The 27,491-nt window shown below is 37.4% G+C and overlaps 1 protein-coding gene across 14 annotated transcripts in view; it reads left to right on the forward strand.

Annotated features, from left to right (window-relative positions):
• The window catches only part of LOC134528262 (echinoderm microtubule-associated protein-like 2), a 253,916-nt gene that overhangs the window by 141,132 nt on the left and 85,293 nt on the right, over positions 1-27,491 (forward strand). For 8 of the 14 annotated variants that reach the window (XM_063361724.1, XM_063361729.1, XM_063361731.1 and 5 more), the window contains 4 exons: positions 9,369-9,569; positions 10,772-10,964; positions 14,090-14,371; positions 19,831-19,899. In XM_063361724.1, the coding sequence (XP_063217794.1) occupies positions 9,369-9,569; positions 10,772-10,964; positions 14,090-14,371; positions 19,831-19,899 (745 nt within the window). Of the gene's footprint in view, positions 1-2,283; positions 2,437-4,992; positions 7,502-9,368; positions 9,570-10,771; positions 10,965-14,089; positions 14,372-16,725; positions 16,774-19,830; positions 19,900-27,491 lie in introns of those variants that run through there. The other 6 variants (XM_063361736.1, XM_063361738.1, XM_063361732.1 and 3 more) reach the window with 5 other exon arrangements.

Here is a 27,491-nt window from a genome sequence, read left to right on the forward strand (position 1 = left end):
ATTGGTTACGCCCTTCCGGCGCTCGCTGGTCAATAATGAGGTTTTAACGACCTCAATTTGGCCTTTTGCAAGTTGGCTCAGATGGATCCCTTGCGGAAAGTATCAAGGTCTTGGCTGAAAGCGTTTATTATAATGGGTAATAATTTTAGGGTTGATTGCGGGTTCGTTAATCCGTAGTGTATGCGGCATTTTCCTGCACTTTCCGACATCGGGTGACTTCCGGAGGCTTTGAAGCATAGAGTAAGGCTAGGGCCACACTTGCTACCTGGTCGCCGTGACCAGGACGCTTTCTTATGAGGCTGGCCAGACATGGCGACAGGCGACAGGCGACAGGCGACAGCGACACGTCGGAAAACACTCGAGTGAGAGTTTTCGGGTCGCGGCGACAAATACGCTCGCCTTTATTTATTATGAAGGTGGCCTAAGCAGGCTATGGGCTTTGAATATATATACTGTATAGAAGTCGCCAGCCCAGGTTAAAAATTCTAATACGGTTTTGAGGTAGTTGGTTAATTCACCGCCGCAATCGCCACCATCTCTAGGGCATCGACTTGTGGTGGTCCCTAGCGGACAAGTGTCGAACTCTTCAAACACTCCTTCCCCCTCCTGTTGAACGACGTTGAGCTGCAGTGAATGCTGGGTGAGGGGTGCGGGGAATGACAGCGGGCGACAGTGCTGCGCTCTAACGTATAAATAACAACTAAGACGATACAGGGCGTTACGGCAGCGCACTGCAGCGGTGAAGTTCCCAAGTTGCTCATTATACGCTTCAGAAAACGTAGAGTAAATCCTATCCACTCGCGACTTCTATAAAGTTTATATATTCAAAGCTATGGGTGAGGGTCGCAGCTAGTTTGGAACATTCTCATGCGGGAATCACAGTAGACAGCAGGTACCGCATTATTGTGAACATGAAGTAATTAGCCGCGTGATAAAAAAGAAACGTTACATACAGTTATATGCATACATTATGAATGATTTCTTGCCATTACATAATACTCAACCTATCCACGACAGCTTTCAATGTTTACAAGTTTGTTTATAAACTGACCTTGTCTGAGAAAGATTGATTTGTTTGATTGAAACTTAATATTTAATATAAATTAGCAAAAAAGGTGCTGTAACTGAACGCATTTGAGGTTCGGTCTCACACGCCATGTTGAATTTTTTTTTCGTCACTACATTTATTTAAGGGCTATTTTATTTTTAATGTAACTGAATAACTCCCTGGTGTTCTGCCACCATTATTTGAACAGATACTCACTTAGCGACGATAGCCCCTACCGATCTCTTAATTTTACATTTTTTTTAAATTTTGTTTTGTAGTATTTTGTGTCAACTTGAACTCATGTGTTGAACTTTTCTTTTACTAAAAGTGGTATGGATTTGTGAATATTTCAAGGGCAACCTGTAAAATATTTAATGTTGATTTATTCAAAATGCGTCCTTCTTTTTACGACTTTCCTGCCCGGTATATCTTCTTGGAACCGCCTTTTGTCGCGGTGCTGTTTGAGACGCCACACCGCGCTGTTCAGCAGAGCTGGAAGCTGTTATCTGAAGCAAGATCCCTGTTCTATTATTCTATTACCAACCTTGAGATAATGCAACAACCCTTATGATTTAAAGGCATGTTCTGCCTTCGAGAAATACATTTTTTCAGACAACCCCAAAAAAATTACATCTTAAAATATTTAATGTTTATACAGTTAATTAATTTTAGTGTATCGAAAATCATCACAATTGTTGTGGGTGGTTACATACAATATTACACGGGATTTCGTTCTTGTAACAGATGTTTATAGTCGTATGCATGTGCATACTTCGTTGCTAGATAACTTGAAAATTCTGATTGAATTCGTTTCGAAAATCGAAAATGGGCCTGAAAAGATTTTGGGTGCAAGTTTATAAACAAAAACATCTCCGAAACGAGAGACCAAGAAGAAAATAACTGGACGGTGTAAGAAAAATCATCGAAGATACCGCCTTGCATGACCGTAAAAAATAAATTTTTTGAAAATGTAATTTGAAACGTATTTTGACCAAAGGAAGGCACTAAACATCCAAAACGAATATATTAGTTAGTGGCATTAGCACGCGGTATATGCACATTACTGGATTATTATAAATTCTTATTTTCTTACATACAGTAAACTCCCTATTATCCGCGCATGCTACGAAAAAATACAGCACATATGTAAATCTGTATTTTATTACAAGTGAGCAAATTTGAACTCTACTGACGAGTGTATTGTGTGCAGTATACAGCAGCACACCACAGGCGAGCCCAGTGCGAAGGCGCAGATGACTCACGAAGCGGCTTTGCAACACATCGTGGGACTGCTTCACTATTTAGAGGAACAAGACGACGATGCGCAGTTGGCTGAAAAACTTATGTTGCGGAAATTCAATCAAGAATTAAGAAAAGATCTTTCCAAAGTAAGAAACAAAAACAAGTGACTGATTTTTTCAAAAAGTTGTAAATTTAAAGAGTTGTGCTTTTTTAGTGTCTAATGAAGTCTCTGAGTACGTACAGTATGTACTTACTGTATCCTTGTTACGAAGTAAGTACCGAGCACTTTTATGTTTACATCACTGAAATGTATTGTATGTTAATTATTCAGTAAAATACTAAAATTTTAGAAATATTTAATAATTTTTACTGTTAATTGTAACTTTTATTGTACATATTATTTTTTTAGATTATTAAGTTGAAATTAATGTTTACTTATTTGTTTCCCATTTTCAGCTCTTTTGCGGATTATCCGCGATTTTCACTATCCGCGGTGGCCCTGCCACTTAATTTCGCGGAAAATCGGGAGTGTACTGTATATATTTGATAGTCCTGTTTTCCGTCTTCATAGACAGAGGTGGTTCGTACACACACACCTACTACCTACCCACCACCCAAAAAGAGACACTAACCAATGAGGAAGGAAGTTTCGCCAACATCGGAGTGAGTCTGTCTGTCTCTCCTTTCTCTGTGGTCGGCATCAACCGTACGAAGGCGCCTCGCTCGTGGCGGGGTGGCCTTGGGCAGTTCTCTTCGCTGCGGCGTGACCTTTCAGCTGGGGTGACCCCCCCTTCATGTAGGGGGGTGGGGGGAGTCGCGTCGCAACGCCGACATTTCCAGATGGCGCGTCACGGCGATGTACACCGTACACGTACACTTCCCGCGATCAACCCTTTCAGGCGAAAATACCACGGAGTCATTAAATGTCGGGAGACTGCATGCTGTAACGTTTTTTTTTTTGACGTGACAACGTCTAATAAATCGATGAACGCCGGCTGCACGCACGAAAAAAGGATGACTCATTGTCCCGTTACGCACATTGTCCCGTTACGCTCATTGTACTCTTGCACCGCATCTATCTCTCTCTTCCACTCGATTGGAAAAACCATCGATTTGACTTTTTCTAGGCACATTAAACTTGAAACACTCCCGTTCGTTTTCTTCTTTTCCTATCATCGTCCTATCCTTAACAGAATAACACAGATTGGAAGAAATTAAATAGCAAACATGTATAAAAGTGATAGTTAAAATAATCTGTTCGTTGAAGTAATAAACATATTTGAATTAGTGCAAATAAAAGTAAATTTATCAATTAAATTGTAGATTTCATTTCACTCTCCTTCTTTGTATCCATACAAATAGTGATAATTCAATAAAAATGATTCAATTTTATTCATAAAAGTATGCAATGAAATTATTAATTTGTTATGATGTCACGTTAAACTGTCGTCCGTAAACAGACTTTACAGACAACCAATTTTTTTTTTGTTTTTAAACGTCTTGGCTCCTCGGCATACGGCATTCGGTGGGGGTAATTTCGTTGAATGGAACAAAAATCGGAAGGAACGGAAATGTGTTAGCACGGTGCTGGCCATCTGTGGAAGTCTTTCGGAAAATCTAGTAAAGATGGCGGACCCGCGTGATTCGTCTCGGTTGCTTTCGTGAATATCGCAGAAATTACACAGCGGATAGGTATTAAAAAAATAAAACTTTATAACAGTACAACCATTTCTTTATAATTTATAGTCGTAAAAATAAATGACAAACTTAAAAATTGCGTTACAGTCCTGACAGTACCTACAGCTCTTAGTTAACTTGGAAATGTATAGAAAAGCAAAGCGCAGCGTTCATCACACTCTAGAGCAGGGCGTGAATTTGTAAGATTCATGAGGGGGGGGGGGGGGAGGGGGAATGCGCGGCCCTAGAGTTTTGCACGCGGGGTTAACCGACACGTCATCTCTGGACACGGTGCTTGTATATGTTGTATACTGCCCATATTCTGGCTTGCATGCATGCAATAAATATACAGAAAGTCTTCCATAAAATATAAGTTTTTTGACATCAAACCCGTTCCATAGTCACGTTTTTTGCAAGCGCAAGCGGGCCCTCTCAGTGAGGGGCTGCTTTGTTCAGCACCCCCCCCCCCCCCCCGGGGGGGGGGGCATGTCTACGCCCAGGCTGTAGAGACACAACAAATTGTTAGCCTACATAATAATTCGACGCCATGAAAAATAAAAGATTTTCATGATGAAATTTTTACTGTTAAATCTTAAAAAGTCGAATCTAATCAGTTTGGTTTAAGGTTTCTTTGTAGGAAGTATTTACAGACTGATTTCGGTCGTCTAAACTTATACTTAATGTTATAATATATTTTTAAATGATTTTGGTTAATATTTTATTTTTAGGAATTGTGTGTTAAATTTCGGGCCCGAATTTCGTATTGTTAACGAACGCAGACAGGACCGCGACGCGCGCCAGGTTCGGAGCTGGCTGGTGGCCCCGCACGGCCACTGACGTCACGCACCGTCCATTGACGTAAGACATGCCACGCGTGCCTGACCGGATTGCAAGGGTCGTCGCTACTCCCTCCCCCCCCTCCCGGCTACCCACGCATTGTCCTGCCTTGGCGTTGGTTATCTATCGCTGAGCGGCCTTGGGAATTCCGCGGGCCGCCGCGCGGAGTGACGTGAACGAGCACCGTCTGTATTGACTGATCGGGCGTCGGGGTCGGCCCAGGACGAAGCGACACGTCACTGCTGCTCTGGTCGGTTCGAGAAGGGCGCCAGAGTACTTAAGCAGCGACGCCGGCCTCCGCGGGAGTTCCGAGAGGAGGAGTGCGGCGAGCGAAGTTAAGTGCGGCATCGGCGAAGAGGGTGAGAGAGAGAGAGAGCCAGCCCCCCCCCCCCCCCCCCCCTCAACTCATTGAGAATGGCGCGACGCGGAGTTCGACTGGAGTGAGTGCGCGGCGACAGAGTGGCGCGAGACACCGCGTGTGTGGACAGGCGCGAGGTAAGGGGCGAACCACTGTCGAGCCCAGCTCCAGTGAGGAGTGCGAACTGCGGAACTTGACAGACATTGAGTGACTCCAGAATAAACATTTTTAAGTGCCAGTGGTTTGTGATCGGTCATTTTTTAAGTACAAATGTTTTTTATTAATGGAAAATATTAGCAATCAATAAAACTGTAATAAAACTTAATTGGGCTATCCCTTACGAACCCATTTCTCCTCCACATTATAAATCGTAACAGTATTTATTATAAGTGTATTTGCAATACGAGAACACATGCATTTTTCAAATCTTTTTTCCACTTTTATCGGAGTCGTTTCATTGTATAGTTTAAAATTTCGATCTGAAAATTGAATGTTTCGATAGTCAACGCAGCTGCACAGACAGCGAATTCCAGCGGCGGGCGCGGAAACTAGGCTACGTGCGATTCGCTTCAAGAAATGTAAGCTGAAAACAAATATGCAACATATATTTATAACGCTTCGTGTCCGAGTTTCGTCAAGTGCTATTTGCAACACGAGAACACGTGAATTCGCTCGTTCCAAAGGTTAGACGGTGCACATCTCTGGCGAGATCATATATTACGTGTATAACAACTCGTGTCTTAAAGACTTGCTCTGCCAAATTGAGTTCTCAACGAGAAGATTAAAACACGGTAACTTTTCGGCGTGCTTTGCGTTCCTCCCCTGCGCCATGTCCCGATGTTGCACCGCGCCGCCCTGGCTTTAGGTCAAGGCGAAGGTCGTTCCCTCCCCCCTCACCATCCACACTTTACCTCACTGCTGGCGTGGCTGGGTGTCGGTCACGCTAGGCGGCGTGGTCGGGAGAGAGGTGGTGGTGCCTGCTCGTCAGTCGATAACCGCCTTCCGTCGGCGGCACTTGCTGCGGCGACGAGAAGATCCGCGGACCTCCCCCCTCCCTGATTACCCTCCCCGTCCCCGCGAGCTGCCCCGGTGACAACTGGGGGGAGGGGATGCCCACGTGACGGTCGGGAGCGCCCGGCGAACACACGGAAGGACTGAAGTCTTCTGCAGACGCCAGCGATCCTCGAAGGCGACCACCAACTCCTTCCTTCGGAAGCACCACTTCTCCGGCCTGATCAAGGATGCCGAAAATTTTTTTCGAGCCTAGACGTCCTTTAATTAAAATCGCAATTTAATTAAGGAAAAAAAAAAAAACCATGGATTGTCTTGGTCAACGTGGGTTGCATTCTCAGTTTTAAACTCCTGAATGCACCGTTAATTTCTTTGGCTTTTGTGAGATGTTTCCCATTGAAAGACATTTTATTCCCTGTGTCTATGTGGATGACCTTTTTTTTTCTTTTCTGTTTGACCGGAATTGTTGGAAACCTTCCAGTCCAAGAAATCTTGCAGGGGGAAAAAAAAAACATGTTTTCTGAATTGAGAAGAAATGTTGGAGTTCTGAAATATTCGCACATCCTCAAGTTTTAAACCCAGATGTGAATTTGCGTGATCTTAACAGGGTTTTTGATTCTTTTTCTTAAGTCTTTCTGTGACTGTGTGGAATCTTTTTTTTTCTTGTTACCATGGAACTGAAGAGTTTTTAGGCGGAGAGGGGACTTTAAAACAAAAGTGGAGTGGAAAAATGGTTGTGCATTCTCATTTTTAAACCTCAACGTGGATTTCTGTATTTTAAAGTGGCTTTTTGATTTACCATAAAGATAACTGGTGTGATTTCAACTTTTGGGTTAGCGATTTCATTTCCCATCAAAATCCTCCTTGTATCTTATGTGGAAGCTGTTTCTCTTGTTGAATCCGGAATGCTGTAAAAGTTAGGAGAGGTACATACTTAATCAACTAAGAAAAGTGAAGAGGATTAAACCCCAAAGTGGACTCTTGTAATTTCAAAGGGGTTTTTGTGATTTGATTTCCCCATAAATAATATTAGTAGTTGTGAGTGCATGGAACATTTTTTTTTTTGCCCGTCTGAATGGGAATGCTGATAAGTCTCCAGACAGAACTACTCTTTAGGAACAGTACCTACTTAAATTGGAGCATGCATTCTCAGCACAGGCTTGCTTGTTTTCGGCTGGACTTTGAGGTGTAGTTTCCTATTGGGATGGCAATACTGTGCTCGCCTATGTTCTCTCCTGATTGATGATCCCAGAAGCTTAGTGGGTTCGTCATGAGCCTGCTCATTGAATACTACACCGAGGAGTTGCTCAACCTTCTGCATGGCTCACGTAAGGGAGTGTTTCCTTACGAGTTGCTTGGGGAGAGCTTTACATATGTCCTATCGGAGAGTGTGTGTTAAGTGAAATTTATGTGCGTGTTTCGTTAACCTATTCAGTCTATTTGTCCACTGAAGTGGACAGTTTATATCTCGGTGATACATGGATACGGGAATGAAATAAATATATATAATTTTACTCTATAATTAATATTAATAACAGTAATAACTAGTCTTTTGTGAATCATTGCTTATCACTACAAATTTTTTTATTTAAGGTTCTTAAAATTTAATTACTGGTGCAAGTGAAAGTTTGACCTGTGTCGTTAGCACTTTGAGCACCAGAAAGAATGGTATAGCTTTAATAGTTAAAATTTTACATCTTTTAACAGCTATTTAAAACCTTTAATCATCTTAATTGTGTTTTTTTAAAATCATAAATACTATCAAAAATAACAGAGTTTGGTTGGTTTGCTTTCTTGATGACACATTTGAATCTGTTAACAGAATAATTAGCAATAAATATTTTGCCTTTAATAAATTAACAATGGTTGATTTGAAATCATTGCATACATTTCACTGAAGTATTTTCAACTGAAAAACAATAACAAATTTAATTTTAAATTTCAATATTTTATCATCAATTTCTGTGTGAAGAACACTAAGTACAAAATATATTTATAGTGGTTAGTAATTTTATGGTGTATGTTGTTCAAATTTTTAAATAGCAATTTTGGGGTGATAATTATATGCTTATTTTATTAATATATTAGGTTTAAATATTAACTGAATGTTCATTTTGTTCCCCAGTTTAATGATTTTAAATCATTTGTTCAAAATAATGTAAGTTTGTAACTTGGTCAGGTACTCCAGCATCAGGGGAAACGATGAAAACATGAAATTGTGGAGGAAATCTGGGAACAGTCTTGTTGGGTCAGGGAATTTAAATGAAATCAAGGTTAATCAAATGCTAGTCCAGTAAGGTTTTTGTGTTAACTGTGACGTGCGTTTTGTTTTCTGGGTTCCGTATTTGTTGCAATGCCGGTGTGTCAATTATTTTTCAGCATAGTTGTATTTTTTTTTGGCATGTAGACTGGATTCCATCTGTAATGGTGCTTTGGAGTGTGATGCAGAAACATAAATTTGTGCATAGTTTCTAAGATTTGTTAGTAAGCCTAAATATTGAAGAATTTGTAAGTGCATTGCAACTATGACAGTTTTGTGAAGTAGCATAAAAATTAATTTATGGGTCGAATCCCAATTTTATTTAATCCAAATCTCAAATTCAAATCCCAAAGAGTACCTAGAATATTCTCTTGAATCTGTATCCATCTCGAGGGTTGCCCAAAAATAAAATAATACACAAGGAATTAAAAATATTAGCTTTGGTGTTGAAAAATTCCCTTTTTATAACCCTTTAAATGTTTGTTTCACAAACTAAGTTTCGAGAGTCAATAAATATTGTAGTTTTATTTATGTATTACATGTTAAAAGTACAATATCTTGGGGAATGTTGACAGGGTAGGAATGAAGTAGAAAAATTAAATGAAATTAGTGAACTTCAGATGTTATCGTTGTTGAATTTTTTTTTAATTTACTTTATTTCCTCTTATATTTTTCTTCAAACATATTTTCCCTTGAATATTGAATCGTTCGAATACTAAGGATTGGATGGTATTTGAGAATTTGATTGGCCCATCCCTAGTAAAAATTGATACTGGTTGAGTTCTATGGAAAAATTACATTATTTGACCAGTGAAAAACTAAACGAAACCTGGAGAAGTCGGCGGGAAAGGCGGAGAATTCTGTTTGAGAGTTTTGCTGGATGTACTGCTGGTGTAAGCTTGAATGAAGAGGGAATGTTTTGTTTTTCCTTGCAGATGACATGATAGAGACAGAAAACGAGTCTCTGCGCGAGAGGGTTTCCGACCTGGAGAAGAAGGTGCTGGAGCAAGGGGACGAGATAGTGTGCCTGCGGTCCACGCTCGCGGACGTGCTGCGCCGCCTCAACCAGTTCGAGTCGCGACCAATCCCGGCGGAGAACAGGATCCCCGTCAGGAACGGCAGTGCTACGCCCAGGGGTGAGCGGAGATCGCTAGCTGCACCTGCAACTAGTGCATTTCCTGATTGTTTGGGATACCATTTACGTAACCAAGAGTAGTTTTCTTTAATTTTACAAATTTGTTAATAGAACCACTTTGCTCACTGTTGCGTTCATATTCTTTCCTTTTGTTGGTGGGAATGATGGATTATTTCAATATTTCGTTTAAGGATTTCAAAAGAGGGATATGTAACCACCACACACCCCCCCCCCCCCTCCCTTCTTCACCCCTGTGTATGCCACGATTCAATTTTTTATTTGGGCGACGAACGGGAATCTGACGGAGCTTTTAAACATGTTATCAGAACAGTTGTTTTTTGCATCTGGAAAGTTTGTTTTTGTTAGATTTTTGCTGCTGTTTGACAGCATTTCTCTTTCCTCTGCAACAGTGTAGAAAGGTACTAACTTGACATTGATAATGGAAGCATTCACAGTAACGAGCGCCAATTAGCTCTGCGTGCGTGCCAAATTCTTGTGTGCTATAGACATGCCCTCTTGACTACAGCCTTGTATGAGAGTGGCAGTGGGAGGCAAGTGTGGGAAAATCACGTGTTTACTTTGTATAATAAATTATGCAGCTTGTACTTTCCTTTTAGATATAGATGTACACAAGATTTTATGAACATACATAAATAATTGTGCTGAAAAAATTTACAAATTGGCAACTAGCATCAAAAGGGGGAAAAAAAGCACTTACTTTGCTTTCAGTTCAAACTAAATATCTATATTGAACCACAATTCAAAAACTTGGAAATATTGTTAAAAGACAACTTAATTAAGTAAGATGCAAGAAAATTTTAAACTATTTTTAACACTAATTTTTTAAGTGACCTCAGTTTTCTTGGGTTTTTGCACTAGTAATAATTCTCAAATCAAACTTTGATACTTTATGTATGCATTTAATGGCATAGTTATTCATTTAAACATGGGAACACAAAATGAGTTAATTTCATTTTGTATGTGTGTTCTGCTTTGAGCTATACTCCTTAGGAAACCAAACTGATAAAGTTACCTACTTCGTAAGTTAACACTAAATGCATAAATATGTGTATCGAGACATCTAAGTACCTACTTTATTCAGAAAAAAATTTGTAATTATCATTGAATTATTTATTGGTTTGTTATCAGTAAATTTATATTTTGGTTATTTTGAAAATGTAGCAGTATTTAATGGTTTCACAGGAGTGCTACAGAACAATCACATTCCAAGTCCTGCCAACAGAGATAGTCCTGGTTCAAGGTTAAGGTACCAAGGCAGCATAAGTGACGTTTCCAAGGACTCAATACGTAGAGCAGCCAGCTATGCGTCGTCTTTGCCTCAGCGATATGTCATCCGTCAGCAGAGAGATACCAACCCCCCAACTCCAAATAGAAGGTGAGTCACTGTGCAGTTAATAGTTGGTAATGCTGACTGCATAGCAGTCGGCTGCTTATATACTTGTAATAGTTGCTAGCCAACTTAAGGGGGCTTAGGCCTTGCCATCTTGCAATTTCAAATATTTTTGTTCTGTTTGGCATAAATCTTCTCTGATAAATATTTTGGGTTGACATGGCATAGGACTTTGCTTTGGGTACTTGTTGAAGTCAACACTTGTGAACTGGTGTGATTATCATGTTATATGAAGTCACCCCCATGAAGGAATGGAAGGTCTGGTAGATATGATTTATGCCTTGACATACCAAAAATTAGGATAAATACTAGTTTAAAAAAATATAATTATACCAAAATGTTGGAGAAAACCAAGATGGTTGGGCCTGATCATCCTTAATGTGTGCCGGGTTTAGGGTTTGAAGGTGAGATAATGTGCAAATATATTTAAATTTCCTGCTTTAAATTTTATTTTAACTATGTTTAATTTTTTTATTTATTAAATTCCTGCAAATATTGAATATTTTTGGTGAACTAGGAATTCAAAGTGGTTTTAGTCAACAAAGACATTAGAGTTCTCATATTTACAGCAAATGAAAAAAAAAAAAAAAAAAAAGTCTTTAAATTAAGGGGGAAAAATAAAGAGGTATGTGTGTCAAAGTGTAATATAAAGAAACATTGTAACTGTAAATGTTGCATTACATTTTTTTTTTTAAATTTTATTTAACCATGCTATTGTCATGGTTAAAAATTTTCTTTGCAGTTACGAGAATATATACAAGAATTTAAAAAAAAAAGTATCATTTGCAAATTTAGTTTCATTGCCCAATCTGGGTGTTACCACTTATTACCACTGAATACAATTATTTTGAAATGTGACTCTTAAAGTGGTTTCTGTTAAAAACTGTCCAAAATTGAGCTTTAAAACAGCCAATCCTCTTGTCTTCAGCCGACAAGTAGGAACGTTGGAACGTTTATGGTAGTACAGGGGCAAAAACTTATTATTTCTGAAGCAATAGATTTAAAAGGTTGATATATTTTTTAATAAATTAATTTTCTGCTGGGATGATATTCCTTACAACTAAAAATTGTTATAGCACAACATAAAACAATCTATGAAAGTTAATATTTTCCAAAATTAAAATATAAAAAAAATTGGTGATGATGCCAAGGTATTCGAAATGTATATCAGCGCAGAATAAAGTGAATTTTCTTGCTCTGTTTTACATTTTTTAAAATATTTTTACCAGGTATTTTTTGGTGCACTGAGTTGTGGCATAAAGAGTGCAGGGATGAACTGTAGTTTCTTTCCTCGCATACAAATTTTCTGCTTTTCCGACGTCCATGCTGCCAAGTACTTATATTTTAAATCCTCCTCTTTACTTAAAGGAAAAATAAAAACTTAAATCTGGGTCTTAAACACTAGGTTGGTCATTACATTTAATTTTGTTACTAAGGGTTATTCCTGTAAAATTTATTTCCCTAGCTCTTGTGTATTCTATGATTTTTTTTTACACAAATTTTGTTTTTAGACATTCACGAAAATGCTCTCTTGACAGCTGAAATAAGCTGGGCTCAAGGTTTTTGTGGTTACTGCCACTTACATGATAACTAGGGACAAGTTTTTATGGTTTTATTTTTTAAGTCAATTTTTTAAAACAAGAGATTTTGGTGTTATTGTTTTTATTTTTATACATTGCCGTTATTCATAAATATAGTGCATTATTCAACAAATATTAAAATGAAACTTTTCTTAGTACATACTCTAACCAAAAAAAAGTCACATTTTAACTGACACAATGCACTTTGGCAATAAGATAATTAATAATAAGTATGACTAGGGCAGATCTACTCAGAAAAATGTTTTTTGCTAATAATTGCGTGTTTGTAAGTGTGCAAAAGATATTTATTGGAAAAACTGTTACTATCAAAAGATCCTAGACAAAAAAGTAAGTAATTTTTTTTCTTAACTGATTTAGTTCAAATTTTGGTTCTAAATTCAAGCTAAATAAATAACATTAAATGAATTGACCACATTTAAAAAAAAATTACTATGTACATTTTGAGTTGTATTTTGTGAAATTGCTTATTGATTTAATGTTATTTAAATTTTGGTGCTAAATGGTGTATTAACTTGCATTTCAGTGTTATATTGACATTCTTTGTGGTGTTATTTTGATTTTATCAAAATTCACCTTATAATTTTGCCCCTAGTGATAACTTACAGCTATAAAATAACATTTAGTAAATATATGGTGGCAATAATAGTGACATAGTAAAATGCAAGAGCAGTGGGATGGATCTGCAGGAACAACTGTTAACTAAGTAATGAACCAAAAAAGAAATAAACAACAGTGTAAGCAAGTCTTAGTCTAAAGAAAAATTCATTAGAAGAGCCACCTTTATTTCACTGATTTATTTCATTCCGAGCTAGAGTCAACTATACTGCGTATAATCCAGCATTTCTAGAGAGTTCATACAAAGGTTATATTCTTTTGTGTGCACGCCTAGTCAGGGGTGTATTTGTGTTCGTGACTTGGGATAGTAAGTGGATGCTTGCTGGTGCTTCTAGTGCAGTAATGCCTCTAAGCTCATAGGGAAACTATAAAATTTGAGCAGCAACCATAATGTCGTAATGTGGAGAAACGAAGATAAAGGTATAATGAAAATCCCTTTGGTGGTTTCAAGAAGCACAACTGAGTTTTTCATGTGTAAAAATTACTCTGAAAACATTTGTATTAGCCATTTACACTTTTCTGATCATTTATAGTTTGAAAAATAAATATGGAAATTTATCTATTCATCTATCCTTAAACGCATTTCGTAAACAGACCCTCATTCGGATATCTCGAGCAGTTTTGAAATTGCGTGGTTTCTTCTGAATCTCTTAAACATTGTAGGTGTGCCCGGATAGGCGGGGGGAATTTAAGGACGTCAGGGAAGTTTACTTCTCATTTAATAAATGTGAGAAGTAGATGTGTGTGTGCTTCATGTCTACTTTGCTACCAGATGAATTCCTTGAAATGATAGTGGCTCTTTTCATTATTGTTTCTGATTTGGAGCTGGGATGAGATGTCGTTTGCACATTGCTGTCGGGCCTGACGTGTGTGTGTGTGCGCTCTTGCCCCCAGCCGCGTGGTGCACTACCAGTCCACCTGCTCACTCCACTCGGACTCGCACAGCTCCAACAGCGTGTCGCCGGTGCCCACCTCCCCGTCCCCCACCCACACCCCTCCCGCCCCGCCGGCCCCCCCTCGCCCCGCGCCGGCCGGCGGTCGCTCGACGCCCGCCCCAGCGATGCAGCGCCCCGCCTCCGTGGGCAACCTCAGCCTGTCCAAGCGCTGGAGCTCCACGGGGGACTTCAACAACGCCGTCATGGCCTCGCCCCAGAGTGCCATGGCGATCGCCTCCAGGTAAACCCCGTTCTCTCGGACCACGCGGTGCAGGGCTCCTCCAGACTGATAATTGAAACGGTCTTCTAAACACGCAAAGTCCAGGAATATCATCAATATCTTGAGTGCAAAATGGTATCGGTAATTTTTCTAAGTATTATCTTAAGAGTTGAAAACCAGGGATGGGGCCAATCAAATCCTTTGTATTCGAAGGATTCATTATTCTGGGAAAAAAGATTTGAAGAAAAATGTTTTGAGGGACAAGAATCAACACTTTTAAACCACTTATGATTACTGCATCAGGGTTCGTACACCTTCTTAATAATCTTGGTAAGACCGTAATTTGTCTTCAGTTAAATAAGGGCACTTAAAAAGTCCTTAAATTTCGATCTAGCAAACATAAAACCATCAACATCACATGAACTTGATGCAACACAGTTCAGATAGGAGGTTTTTACATGATTAAATACTGTTTGTATGGTAGAAATGTCTGGCAAAGTTCATAAAGTAAAGTGAAATGGGCTTTATTCTGTTTGCAACGTATCAGCTCGAGAGCTGCGCCTGCTTGTAAAAGCAGTGCAAAAGATTTACAAAATTAACTTGCCTGTAGGTTGTAGCATTAAATCAAGAGACTCATTAATATTATGCATTGTTGTTTTATAATTTTTTTAAATGTTGTTATACATAGGACTCAATTGGTTAATCATTTAATCAGTTCAAACATTAAAAATGTTAAACAAATTTTTTTTGTACTTCAATTATGTGTTTTATAAAATAACTGTAATACAATTTCACAGATAACAATATTGGCAATTCAATTCGACTTGGAAGATATTTTAAACGTTCAATTTGATATTCGCTTTGTATAAAATAAAATAAAACTAGTTTTCGCACAGGCCTGAAAAGCTTTGTCGTCAAGTTAAGATCAAGGAAGGATGCAAGTGTTCATGTATCCAGTCTGTATTGAGGGGAGCACTTCACCATTGCTGTTAGAGAGATTTTGTCTTGAACTGTTATTGCAGTTGAGGTTAAGCATATTAGGCTTCAAAGTGTTTCAGTTTTCAAGCTGTGTTTAGTTTTATTAAAGTTTTCTAGGATGCGATTTACTCTCTGTACTAGCGACACAGAAGCCATTTAGTTTAGTTTTTGTACATTGAATCTGATGTAAATAAACTTTAAAAATGTTATTTTTGCAAACAAATTTTCCACACTAACTTAATTTAAAACGAAACATGGTGACATTTGATTGATAATGCGTATGGATAACTTAACGTCTGGACCCTTCTTGCTGCCATGATTCTAGTGGAGCATTTTAATGTCATGATGCTGCAATCACGTGCCCTCGTAGCCAATGGAGTGGCTCTAATGTATGCAATATTCAACATTTTCGCTACTGTTGCATCTGTAACTTTGCATGGTTGCATTTCTGGACTTTTTCCTTATCAAAAATGGCTTGTTTCTAAGCTCCCTGCCACCCATTATGCTCAGAAATTTCTGAACATTATGTGAATTTATCTTGTTTGTAATCCTGATTTATTATTACTGCTTGTTATTGGTTAGTGTGTGTTTCATGTGTTAATTATTGTATAAAACATGTAGATAGTACATACATCTTGTTTTTAAATGTTACTATTTGCATTTTACTGTTCAACTAGTTCTTCGTACAGTAAAGTCCTTGCATAGAGTAGGTACATTCATGTTGCAATCCTGAAGACTAAGCAGCAGCAAGTGTGTGTTGTAAGAACCTTTAAAATAACTTATAAAATTTGAGTTAACGCTCCTCACTTTCATTAACTATGCATATTCAAATGTGTTTCTTACAAGCCAGTCATGAAATGAAAATTGTATCAGAATAATGACAAGACTAATGTGCAAAGAGAGAATTTTTAACAAACTGCAGGAATGGTAGAGAAGACTACTAAAGCACTCCGTAAGCTATTGTTTGTCAGTATCTGGTGATGATGATACAATTAGTAAAGTTTTCAGATTTTTACAATACCAACTTTTTTTTGTCGCCTTACATTGGTCACTTTGCCTACCATCTTGCTCTATGCACTTACACAGTACGTTGCAATAATGGTTACTGTGTTCCACACCAATGTGTGAAATCCCTTATGTTGGAACTAGTTCTTCAGTATCTATAATTATAAAGTATTAGTATAAATGCAGTAATTCATGTGTGTTTGCTTAAAAAAAAGTATTTTCATTGTGTAGTTAATACCGTTGATGGAGTACATATTAGCAAAAATTCTGTAATATTTTTTTTCATTTGCATGGTGTTAATTTCTCACACAACAACAATGCCACATGTGTGTGTGGAAGATGTAAATATTTGTGCTGTGTTGTTGGCTGAAATTTGTGTTTCACTGTTTCAGAGTTATTAGTGGTATAAGTAATGCTACTCAGTTCTCAAGTTACTACTGGCAAGTAATTTTTATTTACAATTTTTTCCCCACAAGTGTTTTTTTTTTATTTTGAATGCAATAATTGTTTTTGCACTTTCATTTCTGTGTGTGTGTATAATTATTATTCAATGCTGTGGTGTAGCCAGAAAAATACTGTACGAGAGTAATAGCATATTACTAAGTGAATTTATGTGTAACGTGAAGAGAGAATTATTCTATTTTAATAACAGTGCACAAGATGTGAAGTAAAAAACAGGACTCAGTGTGAAAATACTCAAACTCAGAGCTAATCATATTTGGTGCTGAAAATTTATTACATGATGTAAACAAAGTATAAGTATATGCCGGGCGGTGTAAAAAAATGTATGAAAGTAAACATATGTAGTGTCTCATTTTTAAAAAAAGCAAAATTTTTGTCAAGTTTTATGGGAATATTTATTTATTTTCATTCCTATATGATATTATTGGAAATTGCTTTTTAAACATCTCCCAGGTCTAATTATGTGTAATTTTAGGATACTGCTGTTCTTTTATATAGTATTTTATTTATACATTAATTTATTCAGTTATGGTTATCCTTTACGGAATAGATACTCCAGGATGTAGATCATGTCATTATTGTACATATAGCACAAATACCACAAGAATTGAATAATAGTACACTAGTTTTCAAGGTTTCCATAACATACAAAAAACAAATACAGTACAAAAATTTATTACTTTCTTGCATTATTTATTATTAGTTAAATAATAAGACAAGTATACAGCTGGTTTTTAAATTGTGTGCACGTCAAGCAGTTACAATAATTGGTCAAGTAATTAATGGATACATAATTCTGCTTGCTAAAAGCCTCTAACTGATAAACTGACTCAAAATAGTCTCCAATATCATTGTAAAAATTACTTAGTTGTTGGACTTAGTGCCAGTAATGCAGGCTTCAAGAAAGCAAATGTAATAATCTTTAACAAAATTTGGCTACCTTCGTTACTGAAAAAAAAAAGCATATGAATTTAATAATAACACATTTACGAAACTTAAATTGAGAGATGGTAAGTTAAATAGAATTTCTTAGTGTTGCAAATGTGCAACTCTTAATACAATCTTAACTACTTGGAGATTGTAATGAATAGACAATCCAAAGAAATGATTATAAAATCTGATTGAACCACGAATGAGAATAAAACAGATGTGTAGTACCCTATATTAACCCTGCTGTGTCAGTGTTAGAGATAATATTTTCCAAACATCTGCTAGTGGTGTAGATAAATTCACTTTTAATTCACATGTGTAGGACAGTGTTATACAGACAGATGTAATAGATGGTTGCCATCACCTGAAAGTAGTTATGTGGACTTCGGCAAGACTCTCTCTCAAGGTGTGAGGACCAGACTCAAAAAACTCCCTCTTGATAAGAAACTCTCCTTAATCGACGAAAACTTTGTCCGCTCTTCGCATCTGATGCCACAAGCGTATTGGCTGACCTATCTTGTAAGCATCCAACACACCTGATACCCGGAAGTTGCTGGTACGTGCTTGGAAGCAAACAGTATTTCACTGTGTAAGATGTTTAATTCCATGCTGTTTTTTACACTCCCCACAAAGAATACTTGTATAACTGATAAAACACCCTCGGGCACGAATTTGCATACTGGGAGTTTGGGCACCCTCTTGGCCGAACAGATATGTTCGCTTTAGTTTTAAAGTCCTGTAAGTTGGGAAGAATAATTTATTTAAGCTGTTTTCTGCCATAGACAGACACTGAGGGTAAGGAAATGTTTTAGACAGCGAAAATTAAATAAACAGAATTATGTGTCAGTGATTCCAAGAGATGTTCTTGGTGTGTTGAGCATGTCCTGTCTTGGGGGATACTGGAGTCAAATTGGGACAGAAATAGCACATCACAATATGGTGACTGGTCTGTGGCTTTGTGACCAAGTCAATGACGTGTAAGTTACTTCAATAAAATATAATTATGTTAACAAAACAACCATGTTAATTAAAGTAAATTCACATTACAATAGTAGCTTAATTATTGGTGGTTCAAAATTATTACCTCACCGAGGGGTGCGTTCTAAAATGTCTTAGTCCATCTGGCGGTCAATAAACAAAATGCACATAAACTAAGAAAACCAGCTGAAAAGAACAGCGCACCTGGGGTTTAAAAGGGAAGAAAGAGTTACAGTTTTTTATTTAGGGATTTAACGGGAACGTGGCACTGAAGCTACTGTGCTCTCCCACCCCTTATCAGGGGTTGGCGCGCTATTCAAAAGTGGCCCGCGTGCACATCACTTGTAGCACTTTATAGCGACAACAAAACTGATCTAGGAGGGTCGTAGGTGAGGAAGAACAGAAAGGAATTGTATCTATCTCTGTGGGGCATAGCCCTGGACCATGTCAGTGTATTTTATTGGTGCATTTGTGAGTACTACTGGGTATGATTACTCAGAAGAGTGATTTATGTCAGGAGTCTGTTGCTTTGTTACTAAGAGACTGCAAAGTTTACCTTAGGCAGATTTTGAAGAGACTGTCTATTGCAGTCATTATTACCATTGGAGACTTTTGAGTAATTTCTACCTTTTTTTAGTATGTCTATTGTTTTTATGGACATTATGATTGTTGTACTTGAAGACAATCAATCATCTTCCATACTGATGAATATTTTGGTTCAAGTCTTTTATTGGCAAAATTAGAATAAGCGATTAGAAAGTGGGAAATTCTTTTAAAAAAGAAAAAAAAGAAAAAAAACAAACACAACACTCCATTAATACGAAAAATATCGATACACTTTAAAGTTATTTAGTTTATGACTGAAGCAGTGTTACAAGCAATTAGTTGAAAGTAAGATTCTTTTGCAGGTGAACTTCCAAAAGGTACTCTTTGAACGTGGAGCCAAATTCGTTGTGATTTTGCAGTAGTCGTGAACATTGAGGGGTCTCATTTTTTTTTTTTTTTTACCACTTTAAGGTATGTTATGATGGAAATAATTATTTTTCTGGCTACATCAGCATGCTTCCAACTAGAGGACACCGATGCTGTATGCTCGTGGTGACGCCAGCGTGCACTGTGTTTTCTAGACTTGCTACCAAGTCGCTGTTTAACCTGTACATGCGGCCACAGCAGCACCACCCCTCGCTAAAGCATGGGTATGCACAGGTTTTCATTTTTTTTTTTTTCATTTTGCTTGTTTTAGTTGTTAAGTTAGCTTTTTTTTTTGTTGCTGTTACTGTGGCTCTTTGTTGCTGATGCCTGGTTTGTTAAGGGTATATGACCCGTTCCAGGTCATTATTTTATTTTTACTTTACTTTTAACACGGTTCAACTTCTTGACTCTTTGAGCAGCTGAACTTATACAAAAATGAATATATATATAATATATATAATATATATAATATATATAATATATATATTATATATATATATATATATATATATATATATATATATATATATATATATATATATATATATAAATGAATACATTATGCATAATAAGCTGGCAAAGTTGAATTTTTACCTTTTTTATGCAGTATGGATAAGGAGAACCAAAAGGAACTGCATGGAATGGTTTTAAAATCTGAAAGAAAACGTTATTGATTTTTGTTTAGCCTTTTAAAATCATAGTAAATATGATAATATTAAAAGGCCAATGAAATTAATTTTGTTTTCTGAAATAAATTAAATTGTATCACATAGAAACCAGTAAAACTGACTTCAGAACTAAAAGTTACAGTTTTGTATTCCATTTCAATCTCTTTATCCACTCAGCACAAAAATGTCAAAAATGCAATTTTGCCAGCTAATTATGCTAAAAGTATGCAATATTTATAAATTTTTTTATTTTGTTGAAGTTAAGCCACTCGGAAAGTAGGCAAGTTTAACCGCATGGAACTTAAATATAAATAATGACCTGAAATGGGACATACAACCTTAAGGTATGATACTAAGAATGAGTTGGACGTTAGTAAAATTTGTTTTTGATAATGCTTTGCCTCAGGACTGGGTAGACAATGCAAGTACTACACCCTGACAGGAGTTTTCAGTATTATCAATCCAAAACAAACACTGTAAATTATAAGTAGTCCCGTGTAATTACTGATAAATTGATCTCCAAGTAAGAGCATTGTGAAACCAAATAACAGTTTGTTTGCAAATGCTATAATTTGTGGAAAAGGTTTTAGGCCAGAAGGAAAACCAGTTTTTCTTTAAATAGAAAATAAAAAATAGAAAATAAATATTGTTAAAAGATAGTGACATATGGTATGGTAGACTTGTAAATAAGAGTGCAGTTAAGAACACACAGTTTCTTATACTCTAACATGTGTGTGTTTAATTAATCAACACAAGGAAAATTTAGTCAACAGCTCCAGAACTACCTTAAATTTTCTAAGACTTCATAGAGGCAAATTCTATAACATTCACAAAATATCTAAGGACCGCCATGCCAGTAAATGTCAGTAAACTAAACTAGTACAAAGATGTAAAACATATGGTAAATACAAAAGGTCATAGCGGTCCTATATTCAAGAATTTTAATCGTAGTGTTACTACAAAAGAAAAGGTTCAGCTCATTTGTTTCACAATCAAATGCATTTGTCATTGCTATCGCTGAGCATGGGTGCTATTACGTTGCTACTTGTACCTAATTGCAGTAACACGTTAATCTTTGTGCCAGATGCCTAAAAGTTGCTCAGTTATTAGGTCAGTTATACTCTTGAGGACTATAACAAATGTAACTTGTCATCAGCATTCAAATATTTGCACAAGATATATCTACTATATAAAAATAAGTCAGGTTTTCCTTCCTGACGCTATAACTCCAGAACGCACGAACCGATTTCCACGGTTTTGCAGTCGTTGGAAAGGTCTCGGGCTCCGTGAGGTTTATAGCAAAGAAAATTCAGGAAAAATTCAGGACAAACCAACATTTTAAGTAGATGGCGCCGGTGCGTGATACATTGTTTGACAGCTACTCATTGTTCTCTGCTCAGTTAATTTCATGTGACAAACCGGTATTCTGTTCACTGTGAAATTGTGAAAAAAAAGAAAGAAAAAATAAGTTATTCGTTTCCTAACATTTCAATTGGAAACCATCAAATCAAGTATTGATGTTATTAACAAAGTATATTACAATTTAAATTGCAGAAAAAAATCATGTTTCATACACATAAATAGTGAGTGTGTGTCATTTCTCTATGTCCACGAGGTCTCGCCGCGTCAATTTTCTCCTTGGGGCGAACCCGTCCGCTTAATTAAATTAAATAAACAGCTTTTATCGTGGAATAATTTATTTCATGAAAATATGCTCTCATAAAGACACTAATGAATCACCAACATGTTCGATAACAAGAAATTGTGATATAACAAAAGTGTTACAAGATTGCTCTCTAATCGTTTGGGATGAATGCACGATGGCGAATAAAAAAGCAGTTGAAGCTGTGGACAAACACAGGTGCCCTCCCTGAGCAACACGGTCAGGTGACGCTTCCACTCACCTGCCTGCAAATTTGTGGACAGAAACGAAATCATTGTTAACATTAATTCTCACAGCATATATCAGTTCCAACTCTGTATTTTAAGATTAGTTGGTGTCGTGTTAAAACCGAAAATAATTTAACTTATACTTTTAATGACAATGAACCTAAAAAAATTCGACAGAAACGCTTCATTGGGTTCAGTTCTCAAAGAAAGTAAAGGAACACTGTAATAATTCCAATACAAATACATTCAAGGCGAATATATTACACTTGTACAGTTTTCGAGAAAACTTTAAAACACAAACAGTAGCCTATATTGTAAATTTCATTTTACTGTGTTCTTTCAAATTGGATTTTCCATAGTAGCAAATTTTTAAATGTCGATAACTATAACTATGTTAATGTAGGGTTAGGCCTAAATGATATAGGCTAATCGACAAATTGACAAATTTTGAATTCGTCATACATTTTTCATTCAATAATCAGTTAAAACCATGGTTTAATCTCATGAAAGAATATGACAATTTATTAAAACTAATTGGGAACAACATGACCAACAATAAATTTTCAATACCGTCTGCTATGAAATACCCCCAAAAAATGTGATAAAAAAAATATTGCAACTCGTAGTTACAAAATTCTGTTATATTAAACAATTAATGATTTTTCGTTTATACTATTATTTTTTTCTAAATATTACACGTCCTTTCCGAAAAATTAGAAAAATAATCTACATAAACCGTAATTTGTTGGAGCATAAATTCAATTTGTATATTTAGTCATCGTTTCAATACATATTTACAGCAAATAATACAAACACTGGAGAACTGTATAAAGTAATTCAGTTTGCACATTGCATTCATTTGAACACACATTTACAACATATAATTCAATTATCACAAACATGATTTTATAATTCACCTCATCATGTGCATTCAATTTCATTATATTCCACAAATATTAAGAACCATATAGGTAAATATAATGCGAGTAAGCACTAGAGAAAGTTTATAAAGTGTTTTCATTCGTAAATTTATTTTAATGATTCTGAAAAAAAAGTAACAAAGTAGTTGATTGATAAGTATGTGTACCTATATGAACATATAACAGTAACACCTAAACATATAACAGCACACCTAAAAATAAAACTTTTAAATTATTGCCTTTATTTATGAAAACCTGTCACTATGAAATATATCTCACCATAATCACATATATAGTTTTTTTTGTTTTGTTTTGTTTTAATGAACACTCTGCTGATCCTGTGATGATCCTGAAATAGCTGGGCACTGCTTCCCAAAATTCAGTATGTAATCAGAATTTCTTATTGGCATAGAAAGTCTGTATCTAGGCCCTAGGGTCAATTATCTCTGTTAATAGACTATCCATGTAAAACTTAACAAGTTTATCCTTCATTTCTTTATGCCAGTAATTGTCGTCCCTTTTTATCCTTTGATAATACATACCCTTCCTATTCCAGACAATGTATATGCAATAATTTATTTTTGTAATGTGTAGCTGTCCCTGCACTTGAAAGAAATTATCATGGTTTTTGTTTAGTACAATTTTTCCATCTTGACACGTAAATGATTAGATCTTTCCCTGAGCTATCGCATCTTCTCGATGTAAGTCTGCTGAAGAAAATGGGAATTTAACTTCCACTATACCATCATCATCTATGATACCGTTTGGAGAGGCTCCCAAAAATTCTAGTTGCTCGTCCACAAACAGACCACATGGACGAATATATATTCCTAAAGAATTCTGCAAATCTTTTAGTGAAACTTTCTAGTTTTCTCGACCATGCATGATTGCTTCATTCCGTATTGATGTTCCGTACAGAATACTTTTCACATGCGAGTCACATTTCGTTGTTTTGCGGCATTTACAAACTGACCACACTCCACTCCCACTTTGAAGTACTGTAATTTCTTCTAATTTTTTTCTTTGTTCATCACTTCTTCTCAGTGAATCAAGAAATAAAGAGCGTTCTTTCTCAAACTCTTGATCATCCATGTCTGGTCGTTGTGCATTTGGTCCATAAAAACTATCTTTGTCACAAAAACCCGAAAACAACTTCTTTGAGCATTTCTTGGACTACTTTGGATATTTCTTCTGCACGTTTCTTGAATGTATCTTTAAATCTGTTCTTCGTTTCCTTTTAAGTTGGACGTCTTTGCAGAAAAATTGAGGACTTCTGCCATACATTTGCTTGTGTATCGTGTAGTGAGCTGTTCCTGTGTTATGCTGTACTACTGCTCCAGCACATCTTGTTTGGTAACTATTTCCTCTACAAAAGTTTATTCTTTTCCCTCCAGTGTATTTGGAAATGGAAGAATTGTACTGTTCAGCAGCATTGTTGTCCATACAGTATAGCAAAGTACGAGTATTCCTGGCAAGGTGTTTTGCTGCCAACATAACTTTTTCAAACAGTCCAGTGCTTATCAAATCATTGATATTGGAGCTTTCTTCTGGTTTTGCAGCATCACAGAATAACCCCCGTTCTGCATAGTTTCTATGGCTCCCAAATACATGATTTGGCCCATTCAAAATATCCTTTCTTAGCTCGGAAATGCTTAGCTCAATATCATGTGTCATGGTCTTATTCCTGTATTCTGCAGCCTTCTTCACTGCCATTCGAAGTCGTGAAATAGAATTTCCAATTTTCTTCCTAAGACAAATAGGATAACGGCCTCCATCACTTGTTGCTGAAAAGTCTCTCAATTTATTACAATAATTCCTTAAAAGGTGGTACGAGCACTCAATTTTTTCTACAGTCAATGATTTGTAAAGTATTGCGTCTAGAATATTTTTATATACACTGCTGTCTCCATCTGCAGCAATTTTAGCGTATCTCACCGAATACATTTCCTCACTTGCAAGAAAACCTTCAAGAATGATAGCCGATTCCATGCTTGTTGATGTTTGGTGAACACCCCAGTTCCTACTACAAGCATGATCGGCAGCAGTTTCACCTTTCTTCTCTGCGCGATCGCAAATCGTGCAGTACTTGTTTTTCACCCCAATGAAGAGCACCTTCTTCGTGTAGTATCCAACAATAGCAGCCTACAAAAAAAGTTATAGTTGTCGATAAATATAACAAGAACAAACGACAAAAATATAAAGAAAAAGTTGTACGTTGCAAATTAACATTTCAATAATATTTGTACAGAAAACAGTTAAATAAAAAATAAAATAATGGCACGTTGTAAACTTTCAGTTCCTAATTTTAACAATTTGTATACAGTCAGTGATATAATACTGCAATGCTAATGTCATGTAAATCAACGAGAAGTACACAGGAAGTAATGATATAGCTGATGTGTAGTAAGATGTTAACTGCACCAAGAGACACGTATAAACAGAAATATATATAAGCACATATATATAAGCATTTATATACAGGATGTTTCTTAAATAGGGGGACAAAGTCTGCATGCGTGTTTCTCACGAAAAAAAAAATAATAAGACGAAAACTTATCTTGCATTTTTCACTTTTCATAAAATGTTTCGTTCTAATTGTTAATTTTTTTCATTTATTACTAGGTGCCCAAGTTTTGTTAACGATCAAAAAGTGATGATGGGAATAGAATATGGCAACTTATGTTAACTTTTAAAAACTGCCTTCAACAGTAACACAAATGAGAAGAATTAGCTAGAGTAGGCTTAAGGTTTTATTTACAAGCAAACGTAGCAAAAATAATACTTAGAAGTGTGGACACGTGTATAAAAATTGTAATCTTTATGAAAAACTTAAATAACCCTTACAACTGTATTTTTAACTAGCTTTTACCCACTGCTTCGCTCGTGTTATGTCCTTAAGTATCTAAGATCATTGCAAAGAAAATAAAATAATATGGTAATTTTTTTTATTGCGTGACTGGAATCATCCGTATTTAAAAATTCTAACATCCGATTTAGCTTAAAAAACTGAAAACATGCTTTATTGAAATGTTTCACTATTACAAAAAAATTTAATCGTAACATGTTGACGTCCCTCGGCTTCAGGTCCCCGTTTTCCCGTTGAAATAAATGTCCTGTTATGCCCGTACTGCCCTCGTCGGAGAGGTGTGGGTCCAGGCCAACGTGGCCGGGACCGGGAAAGGCGGGACCTGGAGGGAGAGTGAAGTGATTGCGAGGAATGTTGGTAGGTTGTCGCAAGCAGAACACGGCATTAACGAATTTCACGAGCCGTCTTTTATTAACGCTTATAAAGTCCTGCCGCAGCCTGGCGGAACCGTCGCGGAACAAGTGCCCTACCACGGCGACACGGACTCCCTGATGACGGGGCGGTTCTCAAATACGTTTCGGCGCGAATCGTAAAGTTTATTAATGCTAGGCTGACCCAGTGAGAAAGGGTCCGAAGACGGAACGCTGTACATACGCGGCCCGTTACGTAATGTTCCGTGGACGGCGAAAAGTTCAGAGACTCGTAGCACCACGTTCGCGTTATTAAAACTGCCCGCTAGACACGTCTCCCGATGACTCGTAAGTTAACAATGCTAAGCTGATTCGCGGTGGCAGCTCAGCTGCCGTGACCGACTGCGGACTGAGCGAACGTTCAATCCCGAGCGCAACGTGCGCGGCTCGCGGAGCTACGAACACGTCTGTCTCCGCTCGAGACCAGGACGCGACTGCCTCTCCCCGCTCGCCCGCGGGCCGGCGCCCGCGGGTGGCGGGGAGGGAGGGGAAAATCGGCCGGCGTGGGAGAGAGCTCCGTCCCGCGGCGCGCCAGGCTGCAATTACATACTACGGCGAAACACTTCAGAAAAAGTTATTGAATTATTTACAAAGACATACACGAGACATTAATTACACAGCGAACTTGCACAATGAATAATAAATAAAATAAGTTAATTACACACATTCAAATCCCTTAATCGTTTACAAATATATACACACTGAAATAAAAGATAAAGTCACATAGAAAAAACACTCGTTGGCATGCTAGGGCGCACGCGGGTGCGTCCCTGGCCGTCGCACACACTGGGGTTCACTGGGGGGGAAAATAGGCCCCCTCAGGCCCGCGTCGGTGGCCAGGTACGGCCTCTGTATCTGGGAGGGTACGACGACTGTCGTCATATGCCCCCCCTCTCCCGAGGCCGTCCTGGCCCCCGACGCCGACCTAGACCGGCAGCTGCGTCCGCGTCCGGCCACTTGTCTGGTCGTCGGAGCTCGTCACGTCATTCCGTCCGGGTCGGGCAAACTGGGGCAGGAGCTGCATCACGCTGCAGCGTAACCCCCCGTCGGTCGTTTGTCTTA

The sequence above is a fragment of the Bacillus rossius genome, chromosome 1 (assembly GCF_032445375.1).
Source record: "Bacillus rossius redtenbacheri isolate Brsri chromosome 1, Brsri_v3, whole genome shotgun sequence".
In the NCBI taxonomy this organism is placed as follows: Eukaryota; Metazoa; Arthropoda; class Insecta; order Phasmatodea; family Bacillidae; genus Bacillus; species Bacillus rossius.